General features: G+C 46.1%; 1 protein-coding gene across 10 annotated transcripts in view; it reads right to left on the reverse strand.

The window, feature by feature from the left end:
• Positions 1-4,182: 4,182 nt before the first annotated feature.
• Positions 4,183-19,837, reverse strand: part of SECISBP2 (SECIS binding protein 2) — a 41,803-nt gene continuing 26,148 nt past the window's right edge. For 6 of the 10 annotated variants that reach the window (XM_081067586.1, XM_081067585.1, XM_081067583.1 and 3 more), the window contains 5 exons: positions 19,213-19,369; positions 18,326-18,546; positions 5,924-6,078; positions 5,437-5,629; positions 4,183-5,009 (listed from right to left, as the gene is read on the reverse strand). In XM_081067586.1, coding sequence (XP_080923712.1) covers positions 4,906-5,009; positions 5,437-5,629; positions 5,924-6,078; positions 18,326-18,546; positions 19,213-19,369 — 830 coding nt within the window. In that variant the 3' untranslated portion in view covers positions 4,183-4,905. Of the gene's footprint in view, positions 5,010-5,436; positions 5,743-5,923; positions 6,079-18,325; positions 18,547-19,212; positions 19,370-19,837 lie in introns of all 10 variants that reach the window. The other 4 variants (XR_013994556.1, XR_013994557.1, XM_081067584.1 and 1 more) reach the window with 2 other exon arrangements.

Raw genomic sequence — 19,837 nt, forward strand, 5'->3', positions numbered from 1 at the left:
TGATTTTCTGTCTGGATAATCTATTCATTGGTGTCAATGTGGTGTTAAAGTCCCCTACTATTATTGTATTATTGTCGATCTCTCCCTTTATGTCTGTCAATATTTGCCTTATAGATTTAGATGTTCTTACACTGGGTACATAAATGTGATGACAAGAATTCTATCCTCTTGTTGAATTGATCCCTTTATCATTATGAAATGCCTTTTCTGGTCTCCTGTTGTAGCCTTTGTTTTAAAGTCTGTTTTGTCTAAGTATTGCTACTCTAGCTTTGTTTTTGTTTCCATTTGCATGAAATATCTTTTTCTATCCCTTTATCTTCAGTATGTGTGTATCTTTCAATCTGAAGTGAGTCTCTTGTAGGCAGCACATGTACAGGTCTTTTTTTTTTTCATCCTTTCAGCCACCCTATGTCTTTTGAGTAGAGCATTTAGTCCATTTACATTTAAAGTAATTATTGATAGGTAGGTGGTCATTGCCATTTCATTAATTGTTTTCTATTTTTGTAGTTCTCTGTTCCTTTCTTATTCTCTTGCATGTTGATGACTTTCTATAGCATTATGTTTGGATTCGGTTCTCTTTATTTCTTGTATATCTCTTACAGATTTTCGGTTTGTGGTTACCATGTGCTTCATATTTACCAACTTTTGTTTATAGAAGTCTATGTTATTGATGGTCACTTAATTGCTATGTTTGTTTTTGTCATTATTTTTACCTCTTTTGTGTGTATATTCCTTAATTTATTGTTATAAATTATAGATGCTCTTCCTACTTTTGTCTTTTAACCTTTGTGCTAGCTTTATAATTGGTTGATGCACTGTTTTTACTAAGTGTTTGCCTTTGTTAGTGAGAATTTTTCTTCCCCCTATTTTCTTATTGATATTTTTCTTTTCTGTTTTAAGAAGTTCCTTTAACATTTCTTGTAATGCTGATTTAGTGGTGAACAATTCCTTTAGCTTTTCTTGTCTGGGAAACTCTTTATCTCTCCTTTGATTCTAAATAATAGCCTTTCCGGGTAGAGCAATCTTGAGTGTAGTTTTATTCCTTTCATTACTTCGACTATTTTGTACCATTCCCTTCTGATCTTTAATGTTTTTTTGTTAGCCGACAGTCTCATGGGAGCTCCCTTGTAGGTAACTAACTGCTTCTCTCTAATTACTTCTAAGATTAACTTTTGGCATTTTAATTATGATGTGTCTTGGTATGGGCCTCTTTGGGTTCATCTTGTTTGGGACTCTCTGCACTTCCTGGTCTTGTATGTTTGTTTTCTTTGCCAAGTTGGGGAAGTTTTTCAGTCATATTTCTTCAAATAGGTTTTCAATCCCTCGCTCTCTCTTCTCCTGGTACCCCTGTGTTAATGTTGGTATGCCTGCTGTTGTGCCAGAGGTCCCTCAAACTATCATTTAAAAAAGTTTTCTTTTTGCTGTTCTGTTTAGATGTTTTCTGCTACCTTGTTTTCCAGATTGCTAATTTGACCCTCTGCTTCATCTAATCTGCTGTTCATTCCCTCTAGTGTATTCCTCAGTTCTGATTGGTTCTTTTCGTTTTCTATCTCTTTGAAGCTCTGAGTTCATCCATTCTTCTCCCAAGTTCATTGAACACCCTTGTAAGTATTTTGAACTCTATCTAGTAGATTGCTTTTCTCCATTTCACTTAGTTCCTTTTTTGGAGTTTTGTCCTTTTTGATTTGCTACATGTTTTGTCTCCTCATTTTGACTGACTTCTTGTGTTTCTTTTTATGTATTAGGTAGATCTGCTACATCTCCAGGTCTTGACAGTGACATTTTGTAGACGATGTGCTGTGGGAATCAGTGGCACAGTCTCCCTGGTCACCCGAGCCAGGTGCTCCAGTGGTGTCCCTGGTGTGGATTGTGTGTAGTCTTCTGTTGGAGTTGGGCCTCAACTGCTTGGGCACATCAGTGAGTGGGGTTGACCCTCAGGCTCACTGGCTGGAAGGGCTGATTGTGACTACAGTGGATGAACTATTGTGTGGAGGCTGTCTCCATGGAGTGGGAGTCATTTAAGCAGGGCTCTGGTGCCAGCTGAGGCTGCCCTTTGGTTATGTTGATTGTGGAACTGGTTGGGTGGGGCTCTGAGGTGGTCTGATGCCAGCCACTCCTGGTGTATTGTGTGTGGAGCCTCTTGGGAGGGGCTCCAGTGAAGGCCAAGGTCAGCCGTTGCTTGTGCCAGGCTTGGGGCTGCTTGTTAAGAGCTATAAAGTGATCTCTACTTGTTTGCTCCCTGTGCACGACTTGGAGGCACTTGATAGAGGCTACACTGTGAACCAAGGCTGGCTGCCACTTATGCTGGACTTGGGACCCTTTGATGGGCACCATGATGCTGTGAGCTAAGGACAGCCGTCACTTGTGGCAGGTTTGTGGCTGCTTAGTAGGAGCTATGGTACAGGGCAAGACTGGTCGTCACTTATGCCAGGCTTGGGACCACTGATGGGAGTTACAATGCATGCCGAGGCTGGCTGCTACTTGTGTAGGGTTTGTGGACCTTTGAGAGTCTGTATTGTGAGCTGAGGGTGGCGGCCACATAAGGGATTTGCAAATATTTGGGAAAGTATGCGGAGCAAGCCTAGGGCAGCCACAATTCCTGTGAGGTTTGTGGATTTGGGGGAAAGGCTATAGCATGAGCTGAGGCAGGATGCTTATGGAGAGTAGCCGCTGGAAGAGGCTCAGGCTGGGCGAGCAAATTGGGTGGGGCAGGGTCTCAGGGAAACACCGGAGTGGGTCAAACAATGTAAGTCAGGTTACCGGAGCGCTCAGTTTTGGCGCCTACCTGCGCGGGGCTGGTTGCATGGGAAAGCTCAACAAAAGAACAACAGCACTTGCCAATGCTTCAGCTCCTGGGGAGTTGCCCCTCCAGCCCATGCCCTAAAGTTAGTCGTTTTAGTTTCTCACGTGTCCCTGAAGTTTTTTGAGCTGCTGCCCCTGTGCTGATGTTAGAGTGAGTCTGTGCATGGGCCCTTTTAGAGCAACACCTCAGTCTCTAGCACCTGTTTGTCTTGGACACAATCCCTGCTAGTTTTTATAGCCAGATGTAAGGGCTCCTCTTCTTGGCACTGGTGCCCCAGGCTGGGGAGTCTGGTATGGGTCTGGGACCCTTTGCTCCTCAGGGGGCACCTCCTTAGTGGAGATATCCCTCCCACTTCTTAATTGCCACACCATGTATGTGGAACCTTCCCAGTCTGCGTCTCCACCCCTACGAGTTTCAGTGTGGCTTCTGCTTTGTATCCTTAGTTATAGGAAATCTGCTCAGCTAGCTTCGGGTGGTTCTCAATGATGGTTGTTCTATAATTTAGTTGTAATTTTGGTAGTGGGATGAAGCGATCTCACAGTTTACCTACTTTGCCATCTTGACAAGAAGTCTGTTTCTTAATAGTTTTTTGATTTATCAGTTTTACAATTCCAGGCTGCTCAGCTAAATTGTAGGCAGTACAGCTAGAGGCTATTTCATTTTCTCCCTATGAATTAATTTTGGAAACTTTATTCTCACATAAATCTATTTTCAAACCTACTATAGTTGACTTGCTACCTGCTGACACAGGGAGCACAGGAAAGACCTTCCTGAGGCTGCTCCTCTTGTTGGACCAGAGGGTGAAACCTGTTGACAAGAGTCAGGGCTTGGGACTTAGGGCCTGGTCGACCAGATCCTATGTCCCCATTTAAACAGCTCACACTGCCTTCGAAGAAGCAGGGTACACTGGGAATAATGAGTGTCACATGACAAGACAGATGGGTGCTTCATTCACACAACCTCCTGTCAGACTGCCAGTCCTGTCCACACAGCGTACTGTTTCTGACTCGTTCCACTTTATTTGCTCATCACAGGCCACTCACCTCTCAGAGGAACACTATTTGGCACCACTGAATTCAACTATTTTCAAAGCCAACACCATACCTTGTCTGCCTGACAAGCACAAACCAGTGACACTTCATTCCTGCCATTTTCCTCTGTGACAAGCATGCAAGCAGATGGACTGGGGCCGGATCTGGTGACGGCAGGTCTCAGAGGGTCTGAGACTTCAGCAGTCATTCCTTTCAGCCCCAGGAGGTCTGGCACGGCAAATCTCTCCCTGCTTGGTTCCATTACATTCGAAGGCCAAAAGGCACAGATTAAGACAAAGGAAGAACCAGTAAGACGGAGACCAAGGATAAGCCAAATGACCAGAACCTCCAGATAAATTAAATAATCTTTATTCAAAATAAATAAGCATTCTTACTTACAGGGAAGTACAAAAGTAAACTCCCCCTCAGGCCTCTGGAAAGAAATAATTTATTTTCATTCCCAAAAGAAAGAAAAGATTTGTAGATTATCAAAACTGAAATTTAGTAACTAATATACATTGTTTCCTTGGAAAATAAAGACTAAAGTGTCAAAGATCATTTCTGTTCATTTTAGCAAACACTCTTAAGTATCGCCCACATCTTTTGGCTGAAAGGCCATGTCCTGAGAAAGGGCCCTCCCCACCCTCCTGCTCTGACACTGGCTCTGTGCAGGGCTGGTCTGGGTCACCGGGACTGAGAGAACTCAGCCCCATCACACATTTTCTGCTAACCCACGAATTTGGTTCAGCTATTCTGCAACGGACAGGATTCTTCTTCAGCAGCAGATGACTTGGAGTAGTTTCCAGTGTTTTCCAGACTCACAGTGTGCTCAGAGGGCCAACGCTGTGTATGAAGGCTTTTAAGAAAGTTTTCAGCATGCCCAAGTGCCCGTTCATGGGACTTGCAGCTTTGGCTGCCACAAAGCCTGCTTCCCGTGCCCTTCACATGGGGCGACTTCCCAATCAAATGGCATTACAGACATTAGGTCAACAATGAAGAACTAAGGGCCCCAAAGTCTTTCAAATCTCCCCCTCCTTACCCCAAATATACAAATACACAAAAGAAGTCTTCTTATAAATTCAAGTTCATCATCTGAGACGTTGAAGCCTCCAGCGATTCTTCTAGCTCCAGGGCATACTGACTGTACGCTTCTAGATGTTTTCTCCAGATTTCAACTGGAAACGAGAAAGCGGCACAGCTGATGAACAGGCAGGAACAGTCAGGACAGTCTCTACCGGAAAGTGTACTGCTTACTGGCTCAGTCCCCAGATGGGGCCTGGCCTGGGCTCACCAACGGCACTGCATCCCCACCTTTGTGAGCAGAACCAATCACCCCTTGGCACTCACTGACCTTGCTACCTCCCACCAGGGACACAACTGTTCTCGAGGCCACCTTCTGTCCAGGGGCCATGTGGCCCGAGGTCCATCTGTGACACTCACTAGTCTGAGAACAGCTCTTAGACAATGGCCAGGTCTTATCCAGGCCCAGTGGAGCCGGTGCCACCGGGGCCTGGCTGCGCTGCTCTCCTGGGCAGATTTTTGAATCCGTCCATGAAGACCTGGAGGACACTCAGCCCAGACTCAGCCCCTCCCCGCACTCACTGTAGGGTGGCTCTTCTGCCCTGGCAGGAGCCAGGGGACCGTCTTCTGCAGAGCAGCTGGGGCCCTCTGCAGGTGGCCCACTAGGGGCCTGGGGCCCGGGCTCTCCTGCCAGCTCCTGGCGCACATTCTCCAGCATGGTCTTGTACGCCTGCCGCGCAGCCATTGTCAGCTCGACCATCCTGTGGAACTGGTCCTTGGGCAGAAGAGCACAGGTGACATCCCCGGACCAGAGAAGATATGGGTCTCCTGAAAACCACACTGGAGCCCACCCAGGAGAAGTAGGGTGCTACCGCCGAGGGTGCTGCTCTGAAAGAAGAGCAGGCACCTGAGGCGCCTCTGTGACAGCACTAAGCCAACAGCTAAATTCAGAATCGCACTTCCTTCCATGCTGGGTGGGTGGCTCTGCTGGGCGCTGCTGCAGACCAAGCCCTCTCTCCCGCGTCCGCCCACAAGCAGCGCCAGCGGGCGGCAGTCCCTGCCCACTCACCTGCGCCCCATCGTAGCTGAAGATCCCCACCACGCTGACAGGAACCGCTTTGTTCAGACTGCGCCCCAGAGCTTTGCGGTTCAGAGCAAACACGAAGGGAATGTTCTGTACACAGGCGTAATCGATGATAGTGTGCAGGGTGTCATCCAGCCCGCCTGGCGAGGACAGAATGACAGGGAGACACGTCACATGGGGCACGGCGGGGACACTGGTCGCAAAGGACTTTTTCCTACAGATAGCAACACTCCGCAGCTACCTTCTTCCCTCGTCAGTGGCCTGTGCCCCGTGTCAGCAGGAGAAAGCAGGGTACTGCAGTGCAAATGCACTGTTCCTCTCAGCCATGTGGAAGGGATCACTCTCCCAAAGGACACTATGTCGCATCAACAGCTCATGTGATGCCTAACGAGTCTCAACAAATACTTACTGAATACTCACTAAGTGTCCAACCACTGGTCTGTCTGCCTCACGTGTTAGCCCCTGTATCCTCACAGAAACCCTAAAGCAGGACAGGGGGGCTACACCCCACTTACAGATGGAAATCTGGAGCGGATAAGTTGCTAAGAGTCCTACCCCATACTGCTGGCCCCTCCACCATGACCACACGTGGGCTCAGCGCCCCTCAGGCCCCACCCCAACTCCCAGCTGGGGGCAGCCAGGGCTGGTGAGAGCAGGGAGAGGCGTGGTGAGCAGAAAGAAGGGGTGAAGGAGCTCTGTGTGCTAAGCCAGAAACGCAGAAGCGCCAAAGAATTAGCACCATGTAAGAGAACGACATACGGGAGTCTGTGCACCAGTAACGCACCAATCACTGGTCTACACACATGTAAGCAGCATCCAGCCAGAACGCATAACACAGAAATGACTCCACTCATGGCAGCAACCACAGAGTAAACCTAAACAAAAGATATCTCTGCTCTTGGACATGCTCCAAAATGATGACATGTCAATTCTGTGTTAGCCTAAAACTTTGAAATACTGTAGCTTACTACAAATGGGATGTTTTTTCTCTTGAAACAAAAAATAGGAAAAAAATACAAAAGTAAAAATAGCCTTTTGAAAAAGGGAAATAATATCAGGCTAGCATCATCAGACATTAAAGCTGCTATAAAGCTAAAAGCACGTAAATAAGGGGATTCAGAGTGACAGAACAGAGGGTCCAGGAATGACCCAAGTACATGGGGAACTTGAACATGTGAGGAAGTACATGTTGAAGCAGTGGAGAAGGGACAACTGGGTCAGCCTCTGGAGAGATCCATGTTAGACTGAAATACATGTTACCTAAACAAATAAACAGGGAAAAAAGGGCACAATTAAAAAATGGTTAGTCACCTTGGAGTGGGAAGGTCAAGGACTGACCTAGATGTGAGAAAAACATTAAGAATAAAAAATACCAATATATACACATCTAGTCCCTGCATGGCCAAAAAAGGTGAAAAGAAAACAGGCTACTGAAGAATGAGAGAAACATTTCCACTCTTACCCAAAAGCTACCTCTCCTGTTATTAAAAAAAGGTAACACGAATATAAAACAGATGAACATCCCCAAAGACAAACGGGCAAAGAATATGAACCCACAGTTCACAGAAAACACCGCAAACCAAACACCCAAATCAAGTGCCAATATAGTCTCCTCTTGGGGCGGGGCCGGGGGGGTGCACACAACCCACGGGGCTGTGGTGTCTCTGCAGGTGGCGGGTACGGCACTGCTGTCACACATACACATGTGCCCTTCCAATCTCAGTATAGAACCCACAGTGATGTTCACACAAATAAGAAAGCACATGTCAGATGCGGCCTCATTGACAGGTGTGAAGTGTGAAAACCCCCAATGTGCCATCAGTAAGGGACAGCGCAGACCTTCAGGAGCCACACAACCTGCACGAGCCAGCGTGATGGTAGGATCCCGAGCCTGAAGCTAGGAAACCAGGTCCACACGGGGTCCAGGAGGCCAGATTCTACTCAGTGTTCACACTTATGCACAGACTATCAGTGAAGCAAAAAAATCTGGCAACGGTGGTTTGTCTCTGAGCAGCTAGAGGAATTTGGGGGGTTTACGCCTCAGAAAGTAATAAAGCCATGGATCCCACCCCCTGCATGGCGAGCTGTTCACACCCAGCATCTGGAAGTGATAGCATTTGTCACATAGCTGCAGTTCTTCTGCACACAGACTGACTCTAGGTAGAAATACACATCTGCATGAGAGGAAAAGATTCCCTAATACCTCACATCCCTGGGAACTAATTACATGATTCCCTAATTTTCTTTCACTAGAGGAACTTTTCAAGGGCACAACCCTCTTCCTCTTCCCCCCATGGGAACTGGAAATTCACTCTGCAGCTGGTGTGACTGGGCGTTACTTTCTAAGCCTCACACCCTTAACTCGCCCACCCACACTCCAGATCTACCTGAAGAACAGGGGAGGTGATGAGGAAGCAGCCTGTGGCGGGGACATAAACTTCAAAGGAAAACAGCAGTTCTGGGCCAGCAGGACCGGCAGCCAGGCAGAGGTACACCCAACCCGCCAGCAGAGACTGCTGCAGGCCCCTAACATCGGCCAAGCCACCTCTCAGCCCAGGGTCTCTGCCTCCGGCCCCCGCCCTGGGACTGACCACGCGCCGTCTCAGCAGCGTGCAGCAGGCTAACCCGCCGGCTCGGCCGCCGCCGTCCTTAGAAAAGGCCACTTGTGTCGTCGGTCCCTGGCTGCCAACAGAAGTGGGCTTTCTGGAGGCCTCCCACCGCCCCATCTGAGCAGAGTGGCTACTGTGCCGACGCTGCTCGTGGGAACAGTGAGGTGTATGCTGTCACCACTTCCTCCCGCGATTATGTGGGCTTGGGACGTGCCGGGCAGAGGGTGCCCACCTGAGCGGACCCCGGGATATATCCTGGGCACTGAGTCTCTCCCAAGATGCCCCATAGACATTCACGCGCATTGTCACAGTGCGCCCTGGGTGGCTCCCTGGCTTCATCCATCACGCCTTTCCCTGTTTGACTGCACTGCGACCTTCCACTGCAGTCAGTCCCAGCCGTGAGGGCAGCTCTACGTCCTCACCTCTTGGGAGGCCTTCGGCGCATTACGCAGTGAGGGTGGGCTTGGGGGCCCAAGTCGGTGGCGTTGCTCAGACCGCCTAGTCAATGATTAGTGACAGCTGAAAGCAGCTCCAAGTGCCAACTCTCCAAGTTCCACGAGACAATTTAAAACAGGGAAAACATTCAACACATAAACAATTACCCCTGAAAGCTTTAATTTCAGAATTACGAGGTAAAAGACCACTCTGAGCGAATGCAGTGCTCTAGCAGAATCTATAGCTGTAATACTGAGTTTTAGTTTTAAAATGACTGCAAGTCAGGGGCTATCTTTTCCAAAGAAGAAGCATTTATAAGACATGTACTCAAGTTCCTTATGCCTCAAAGCAAAAAAAATGTAGGAACTGATGATTATGCAATGTATTTTAAATGCACAACAAATCCTCAAGATGCCTTTTAGTAAAATCCTACCTCAGTTCTCTGGCACAGTCAGAAGAGAATACATACCCATTTTGTTTGTTTATTGAAAGATGTAAATCCACAGAAAAACGTAAGACCAGAGCAAAAAACTATTTGAAAGCTGAGAGGCAGACGCACACCGACCTGGCTGACCTATGCCAACCGTGGGGAAAAGCCTAGATTAGAACCAGCCTCTGTACCCTACAATTAACAAGCCAGAGCTCACCACCTGTCTGCACTAGGTGGCACCTTCAGAAACAAGGTGCAGTTCAGAGGAGCAGGACTGGTGACAGCACGCCAGTGTCCAGACCCACTTCGCCCGGCCAATGCCCAGGCACGGCCCCTCCTGTGAGGCAGGGCGGCAGGTTCTCGGGACACCGGGTGCTAAATCTCTCCTGGTGAGTGAGGACAAGCTTCCCAGCGGGAGGTTGAGGCCCTGCTCCCTCCCCTCATGGGAGGTGGGAGCCGTCCTTCCCCAGGGAATGTGACCAGCCCCAGTAGACAACGGTAGCGCCACGGCAGAGGCTCTCAGACTGGGTCCTCAGAACAGCAGCATCACCCAACACCTTGCCAGAAATGCACATTCAGGGGCCCGAGGGATCTGTACAAGCAGAATGCAGCTGCTGGGTGACTGCTGTTGTCTTCAGTTTGAGAACCACTACCCTCCGATGCAGCTCACAGCCTTTAAATGCCAGCCCACCCCCAGATTTCCAGTCAGCTTCTCCAGTAGCTGGTAAGGACACACTGATGGCTGAGGAAACCTGCACCATGAGACCAAACGCAAACCACCTGGAGGAAAGAAAGGCTCCCAGAGAGAAGGGAGCTCATGTCCCCAGAGGTACCCTACCCACAAAGCAACCTGAACTGCGACAAACATACAATCTTCAGAGAACAACAAAACTAGCACTCAGAAATGACAAATGCTACAGCAAGTTTAGAAAACAGAACCAAAAGGAGGTAAACAGAAGCGGAAAGTAACCCCAGGATGCAGTGCGCAGGCCCAGTATCTGAGCGGCAGAACTCCAGGAGCTGGCAGGAGCGGCTGGAGGGGGCTCCGATACGGACATGAGGGTGCCGACGCAAACCGCCCCACCTCCCAGGACGCAGCCCAAGGACAGTCTCCGAAGCTCCCAGAGACGAGGGAAAACAGGAAAAAAGGTCAAGAAGCAGAAAGACTGGATTTCGAGCCCTATCTCCCAGATGTGCCCTGCATACCATTTCCGCATGAGCCACTGCAGATGTGCTCAAGCTGACAAGGGAGCGAGCAGGAGCCCAAACGCCACAGCCTTGGGGTGGGGATGATGTGGGTCTCTCTGTCCCCAGGATAACAGGCGAAGGCATATCCGGACAAGAGAGCGAGCAGGAGGTAAAAAAAACACACCACATCCAACACGATGAGGGAACGTCCCCAGAACAACAGGGGCGCAGGTGGCACAGAAGGCCTGGAACAATCTGAGGAGACAAAGCTGCAGAACACCTCGTGCACCAGCTGTCCAGAGTCCCAGCAGCTGGCCGAGCAGGAGGAGTGACTGCTACTAGGCCCGACGCCTGCCCCAGGGCTGTGGTGGGGGCACTGCCAGCACACCACCAAGTGGGCAGGTCCCCAAACTCCTCTGCTATCCCCTTCCGACCAGGGAGCACTGCACCTGCCCCGAGATAGGATGGGTCAAGCCTGGCAGGCTGGCGATGGACAGGTCCAGCACCTGTTCTTAGGTCCCCAAGGAAAAGTCAGGAAACCTCAAGTGTCTTCAGATGCGACATGGCAACTGGAAAGCTCAGTGTGGAATCTGGACTAAGTAACCCGCAAGTGGAATTCTACTAAGTAGAATTTTAGATCGTGGGAGGAAGGAATGGGAGTGGGGGAAGGAGTGCGAGTGTCCATATGAAGGTGGAGGACTGGCACCTTATGGCACTCGGTGCCTAACACCAACCCCTTTACTGTGCAACCTGAGACAGACGTAAAACGGACAAGCTCAGGGCCACTGCACAGAGGTCACAGACAGGAGTTCACTATCAATCGCCTCACCCTGCATTTCACACCCCACAAAATAGAACCAACCTTCTGGGGTCAGTAAGATGGCCAAGTGCTCGGACAAAGCCACACCTTGAATGAGTAGACACGGGAGTTAGTCACAGACACAACCCGAGCATTTAAAATGAACGATAGTCCAGTGCAGGGGCTGCCTGGCTGCCAGTCACAAAACCTCTGGTTAGGAGTAAGCGGTGACCCTCCCTAGCTCCCGAGCAATGCGGCACCGTGCCCAGCACACTGCATGACAACATACAGCCTTTCCTGATTCAGAGGCCCGGACGGGCTGCCTGGAACCGCCATGAAGACCTCAGGAAGGACGAGGTGGGCAAATGAACTCTGGAAACAAATTACTCAATTAAAAGAAAAGGAACCAGATGTCATCTAAATGGCGGCGTGAGGAATGGCGGCGTGAGGTGAGCCTCTGTAACGCTCCCCTGGAATTTACAACGAATCGGACAACAATAACTCCACAAAGGACTCCTTGCACAGCAGACAGGCAAGACGAAGAGGCCGACTACTGAATTCACCTCCAGGTGGGTGAATCGCGCGAGCGGGGGAGGAGGGAGAGGAGAAGTGCGGAGACGGAGCCGCGCGGGCGCAGGACACAGACCTCGCTCAGTGCTCGGAGCTCACTGCATCCCGGATCTTCCGCAGCTGCGGGAAAGGGAAGGACTCGGACTGCTAGGGCTCCGCTTACGGCCCACAGGGCTGAGGGGGCAGCATACAAAACCGCTGAACCCAACGCTCGCTCACGGCAGACCTCGGAGCAAAGACTGAGGGAAGAGGGCTGAAATCCGTGGTTTAAGCCCTCACTGCCGAGCGGAGAACGGAAGCCTTAGGCACGGAGACTAGCCGCCCCCTCCCTACCCTCCCAGAGCTCGCCCCGCCCCCACCTGCCCGGTGCTAGAAGCGGAACAGTAGCAGGGTCAGATCAAAAGAACAGAATATTTGCTCTTCTGAGAACTGTAGAGCGCAGACACAGATTCGCAGCCCAACTATTCCGGAAAAGGGGAAAAAGCTGTGGAAGTAGGACCGGCTGTGGTGGTGGTCGCTGCCATTGCTCTGGGCCACCTCACACAATTCACCCCGCCCCTGGCCCCACCTATCTGGGCGGATCCCTGAGAGAGTAAACAGAACTGCTGAAACATACGCTCTGAATCTGGTGCAGGAAGAGTTTTGGAACTTCAAAAGCTCTCCGCATCCCCTCAGGGACGTGTCGCCCTATAACCCAGGCGAACTGTTAACAGCATTTCCCAGGGAATACCCCCATTTTGTGAGAAGCTGGAATAGTGCAGAGAAAACAGCACTACTGTGTGAGAGAGGAAATAAAGGCTGCAGTCAGAGAGAAAATAAAACACTGTACCAACAAGTATTGGAAAACAAAAGAAAGACCTCTTCCTATCAAACTGTTGCAGAAACCACTCCTGTAGATGTCTAGGAAGAGAAATAATAAATCAGTAATTGCCATGAATAATCAAGGCAACAAGACAGCTCAGAAAGAAAGTGAAAAGTCTCCAGAAAAGGAACTTACAGAAATGGAAATATGTGACTTAAATGACAGAGAATTCAAAATTGCAGTTCTGAAAAAACTCAACAAATGCAAGAAAACATAGAAAGGCAATTTAATGAACTCAGAAATGCAATCAGAGAACATGAGCATTTTATGGAAGAGATTGAAATTTTAAAAAAGAACCAAATGGAATTTCTGGAGATTAAGAACTCAATAGAAAAAATTAAGAATGAAATAACCAGCTTAAGTAGTAGAGTTGACCAGATGGAGGAAAGAATCAGTGACATTGAAGATAGAAACCTGGAAATGACACAGATGGAAGAAAAAAGAGACTTGAGACTTAAAAGAAACGAAAGAACTCTACAAGAACTGTCTGACTCTATCAGAAAGAGCAATATAAGAATAATGGGCATACCAGAAGGAGAAGAAAGAGAGAAGGGAACAGAGAATATATTCAAACAAATCGTTGATGAGAACTTCTGAAACTTGTGGACAGAACTGGATCCTCGAATCCAAGAAGCAAATAGAACACCTAATTACCTCAATCCCAACAGGCCTTCTCCAAGGCACATTGTATTGAAGCTGTCTAAAATCAGTGACAAAGAAAGAATCCTCAAGGCAGCCAGGGAAAAGAAGACGGTAACCTACAAAGGAAAGCACATTAGATTATCATCAGATTTTTCAGCAGAAACTCTACAAGCCAGGAGGGAGTGGAACCAAATATTCAAACTATTGAAAGAGAGAAATTATTAGCCAAGAATAACATATCCAGCAAAGATATCCTTTAGATATGAAGGAGGAATAAAGACATTTCCAGACATACAGAAGCTGAGGGTATTTTCTAATACACAATCTGCACTACAAGAAATACTAAAGGAGGCTATTCGACCACCATCAACAGGGACAATTTGTGGCAACCGAAACCTAAAAAGGGGGAGAGTAAAGGCCTGAACCGGAACATGGGAATGGAGAAAGTAAGCGTGATGAAGAAAATGGAATACACTAAATATCAAACTTTCTTTTACATAATCTTAAAAGTAACCACTCAAAAAAAATCCACAACTGAAATATATACTGTAAAAAGAAACAGAGGGAAACATCATAGAATACCACCACACAGAAATAATAGACAACAACAAAAAGGCAAAGAAACAATGAAGACACAGCTTTACCAGAAAACTAAAGATAGAATGACAGGAAATCCTCACCTATCAATAATCACCCTAAATGTAAATGGACTGAACTCTCCAATAAAAAGGCACAGAGTAGCAGATTGGATAAAAATACTAAATCCAACCATATGCTGTCTCCAAGACACACATCTCAGCTACAAGGACAAGCATAGACTCAAAGTGAAAGGGTGGAAACTGAACTCCAAGCAAATAGTATTCAGAGAAAATCAGGTGTAGCCACAATGATATCAGATGACACAGACTTCAGGGTGAAAAAAAGTAACAAGAAACAAAGACGGACATTTCATAATGGTAAAGGGGACTATACAACAAGAAGATGTAATAGTCATCAATATTTATGCCCCCAATCAGGGAGCACCAAAACATACCAAGCAACTACTAACAGAACTAAAGGGAGAAATTGACCAAAACACAATTATACTAGGGGACTTTAATACATCATTGACAGCTATGGATAGATCATCCAAACAGAAAATAAATAACGAAATAGCAGCCCTAAATGACACATTAGATGAAATGGACATAATTGACATATATATATAGAGCACTTCATCCTAAAACATCAGACTATTCATTTTTTTCTAGTGTACATGGAACATTCTCAAGGATAGACCATATATTGGGACATAAAAGCAGCCTCAGCAAATTTAAGACGATTGAAATCATACCAAGCATATTCTCTGATCACAAGGCTTTGAAATTGGATATCAACTGCAAAAAGAAAGCAGGAAAAAACACAAATACATGGAGATTAAACAACATACTTTTAAAGAACGACTGGGTCAAAGAAGAAATTAGAGGAGAGATCAAAAGATATAGAAACAAATGACAATGCAAATCCTACCAAAATTTTTGGGATGCAGCGAAAGCAGTTTAAGAGGCAAATTTATATCATTACAGGCCTATCTCAAGAAACAAAAAAAATCCCAAATAAATTAACCTCATGTTACACCTCAAAGAACTAGAAAAAGAAGAACAAGTGAAACCCAAGGTCAGCAGAAGAAAGGAAATCACAAAAATCAGAGCAGAACTAAATGAAATAGAAAACAAAAAGACAATAGAAAAAATTAATGTGACAAAGAGCTGATTCTTTAAAAACATTAATAAGACAGACAAACCCTTGGCTAGACTCACTCAGCTAAAAAGAGAGAAGACACTAATTAACAAAATCAGAAATGAAAAAGGGGAAGTTATCACGGACACCACAGAAATAAAAGGATCATGCAAGAATACTATGAAGGACTATATGCCACCAAATTCAATAACCTAGAAGATATGGACAAGTTCTTAGAAACATATAGCTTTCCAAGGCTGAACCATGAAGAACTGGACCTAAACGGACCGATCACCAGTAAAGAAACTGAATCAGTCATCCAAAACCTTCCCAAAAGCAAAAGTCTGGGACCAGATGGCTTCACTAGTGAATTCTACCAAACCTTCAAAAATGATCTAATACCAATCCTGCTCAAACTCTTACAAAAAATTGAAGAAGAGACAGTACTCCCTAACTCATTTTATGAGGCCAGCATTACCCTGATACCAAAACATGGTAAGGACAACACAAAAAAAGAAAACTACAGACCAACATCTCTGATGAATACTGATGCAAAAATCCTAAACAAAATTCTAGCAAATCGAATACAACAATGCATTAAAAAGATTATTCATCATGACCAAGTGGGGTTCATCCCTAAGGCATCCCTAAGGTTCATCCCTAAGGATGGTTCAACATCCACAAATACATCAATGTGATACACAACAGAAAGAAAATAAAGGACAAAAATCATATGATTATATCAATTGATGCAGAAAAAGCATTTGACAAGATACAACATCCATTTATGATTAAAACACTTAATAAAATAGGTAAAGAAGGACAATACCTTAACATAATAAAGGCCATATATGACAAGCCCTCAGCTAATCTCGTAATTAATGGTGAAAAACTGAAGCCCTTTGCTCTACGTTCAGGAACACGACAGGGTTGTCTCCTATCACCTCTGCTTTTCAACATAGTGTTGGAAGTCTTTGCCAGAGCAAGCAGGCAAGAGAAAGAAATTAAAGGCATCCAAATTGGGAATGAAGAAGTTAAACTATCACCCTTTGTAGATGACATGATGCTATATATAGAAAACCCTAAAGACTCCACCAAAAAGCTGTTAGAAACAATCAATGAATACAGTAAAGTTGCTGGCTACAAAATCAACGTACAAAAGTCCATTGCATTCCTACATAATAACAATGAAATCTCAGAAAAGGAAATACAAAAAACAATTTCCTTTGCAATTGCAGCAAAAAGAAAAAAATACCTAGGAATAAACTTAACTAAGGATGTGAAGGACCCATATGCTGAAAAGTATAAGACATTTTTAAAAGAAATTGAAGAAGACACAAAGAAATGGAAAGACATTCCATGCTCATGGATAGGAAGAATCAACATAGTTAAAATGGCCATATTACCCAAAGCAACATACAGATTTAATGCAATCCCCATGAAAATCCCAATGGCATTTTTTAAAGAAATAGAACAAAAAATCATCAGATTTGTTTGGAACCACAAAAGACCCCGAATAGCCAAAGCAATCTTAAGAAAAAAGAACAATGCTGGTGGTATCGCACTCCCTGACTTTAGCTTGTACTACAGGGCTACAGTAATCAAAACAGCATGGTATTGGCAAAAAACAGACACATAGATCAATGGAATAGAATTGAGAACCCAGAAATAAAACCACATAAATATGGACAGATAATTTTTGACAAAAAAGCTAAAAACATACAATGGAGGAAAGACAGCCTCTTCAATAAATGGTGCTGGGAGAATTGGATAGCCACGTGCAAGAGAATGAAACTGGACTGCTATCTGTCACCATGTACCAAAATTAATTCAAAATGGATCAAAGACTTAAGCATAAGACCTGACACAATAAACTGCATAGAAGAAAACATAGGTACTAAACTTATGGACCTTGGGTTCAAAGAGCATTTTATGAATTTGACTCCAAAGGCAATGGAAGTAAAAGCTAAAATAAACAAATGGGACTATATGAAACTTAAAAGCTTCTGCACAGCAAAAGAAACCATCGACAAAATAAAGAGGCAACCGAATGAATGGCAGAAGATTTTTGCAAACAGTGCCTCTGATAAGGGGCTAATATCCAAAATATACAAGGAACACATGAAGCTCAACAACAAAAAAACAAACAACCCAATTGAAAAATGGGCAGAGGACCTGAAGAGACATTTCTCCAAAGAGGACATACAAATGGCAAATAGACATATGAAAAAATGCTCAACATCACTAATCATCAGAGAAATGCAAATAAAAACCACAATGAGATATCACCTCACCCCAGTCAGAATGGCTTTCATCAACAAAACAAATAGTAACAAGTGTTGGAGAGGCTGTGGAGAAAAAGGAACCCTCATACACTGTTGGTGGGGATGCAGACTGGTGCAGCCGCTATGGAAGGCAGTGTGGAGGTTCCTCAAAAAAATTACGAATAGAATTACCATATGACCCAGCAATCCCTCTCCTGGGTATCTACCCAAAAAATCTGAAAACATTTATACATAAAGACACGTGTGCTCCAATGTTCACTGCAGCTTTGTTTACGGTGGCCAAAACATGGAAACAACCAAAATGTCTTTCGATAGATGAATGGATAAAGAAGTTGTGGTATATATACACAATGGAATACTATTCGGCGTTAAGGAAAGATGATATAGGAACATTTGTGACAACATGGATGGATCTTGAGAGTATAATGCTAAGCGAAATAAGTCAGACAGAAAAAGCAGAGAACCCTATGATTTCACTGATATGTGGTATATAAACCAAATACAGCAAAAGAACAAGACAAACAAATGAAAAACAAAAACTCATAGACACAGACAATAGTTTAGTGGTTACCAGAGGGTAAGGGACGTGGGGGGGTGGGAGATGAGGGTAAGGGGGATCAAATATATGGTGATGGAAGGAGAACTGACTCTGGGTGGTGAACACACCGTGGGATTTATAGATGATGTAATACAGAATTGTACACCTGAAATCTATGTAATTTCACTAACAATTGTCACCCCAATAAATTAAAAAAAATATTAAATGAAAAGGAAACAACCAAACTGCCGAGGCCTGGCTGCTGACCAGGCATGCGGGCCATCTGCCAGGGACAACACCACGCCATTACCTTTCGACTGTATCTTCTCACAGTTGGGAGAGATGATCACGCACTTGAGCTTTCTGAGCCTCAGGTGTTTGAGCACCTCCCTCAGCCCCAGCACAAGCCGCCGTTTGGCCTTGGCCTTGACGGGATCTTTCTGGTACATGCGGTCTTGGAAACGGACCAGCTCTTTCAGCAGATCCGTAACACAGGCGTCAACTTCTTTACTGAGCACCTGGCTGCAGTAACTGAAAGAAACATTAGACGCCATCAGCTCTCCACTGACTGACACTGCAGTGCAGCTCCCGTCACACCTGCCGGGAGGGCGGGATGGCATGGCCCCTCTCGGGAAATCATACTTTGATGAACAATACTAATTCCAAGTGAGATTCCTGACTGACTGGGCTAATAAAAGGTAAGGCTTGAGTAATCCTTCCCCACTGCCAACTACAAGGGACAAAAGCTCTGCACATTGTCCCCTACCACAGCTTGCCAAATGTCCCTCAATCTCGGCCATCTCCTGTGTACCGTTCCTCGTGAAAACACCCGGAGAGTCTGCCCTGGAAGAAAGTGGGAGGGGAGGGGAGGGGGCAAAGCTCCTTATAAATCATGCAGAGAAATGAAATCATGAAAGGGAACTGGGACATAACACGCTATCACTCACTACCCATTCCCCCAACCGAAAATCTGGATTTATGAGCACCTCGGCCATGCAGCAGCAGGACGAGAGACCTCGTAGAAACAGACTCAGTAGCCCAGACATGTGGTACGACTAGGTACCTGGTCACCTTCACAGGGGGAAGAAAACACTGGGCCCAGCCTCAGGGCTTTCTGGTCTGAGACATGAGGGTGGGGAACCCAGGCCCAGAGCCAGAGGGAACCCCACCACCCCCGTCCCCTGCGCGCTCACTCACTCCCTGAATCTGCGGCTGTGGATCTTGGGGCAGCTGGTGTTGTCAGGGGCCAGGTGGGAGGTCTCTGCCTCCTTGCAGATCTCAGCTCCCAATGGCTCTTCTGACTTGCTCATCACCACAGGAGTGGGACACACGGACACTTCTGCTCCCCCTGGATCTTCACAGAAAGAATAAAGTCATGGCACAGCACCTGCGGGACTCGGGCGAAGGATGCCCAAGGCGCGTTGCCAGGAAGTGTCCCCAGGGCGGCCCCCACCACCACATCCAGACACTGCCAAGCACCACCGCGGGCAGTGGAGTGACAGGAATGACTTGGGGAAAACAGAAGACCCGGCAACTTTCTGTTCTGCCTGGAAGTGCCTTCCTGACCCTAATTCAGTTATTTACTTTTCTTGTGGCAAAATATTTATAAAATTTACTACTTTAACCATTTTTAAATGTGTGGTTCAGTCAGTGGCCAAATTTGTTTTTAAATTTTGAAATTTAAACTGAAGTTCCTATCAGGAAGTTTTAAAAGCAGGTTTTTAGTTCTAATTTTTGTGCACTTAAAATGCTTGAGACTATTCCTTTACCAAATAATTTTTAAATCAGAGCTGAACTCAAATGTCTAAACTATGAGCCTCAA

Source organism: Rhinolophus hipposideros, assembly GCF_964194185.1.
Source record: "Rhinolophus hipposideros genome assembly, chromosome: 11".
Classification (NCBI taxonomy): Eukaryota; Metazoa; Chordata; class Mammalia; order Chiroptera; family Rhinolophidae; genus Rhinolophus; species Rhinolophus hipposideros.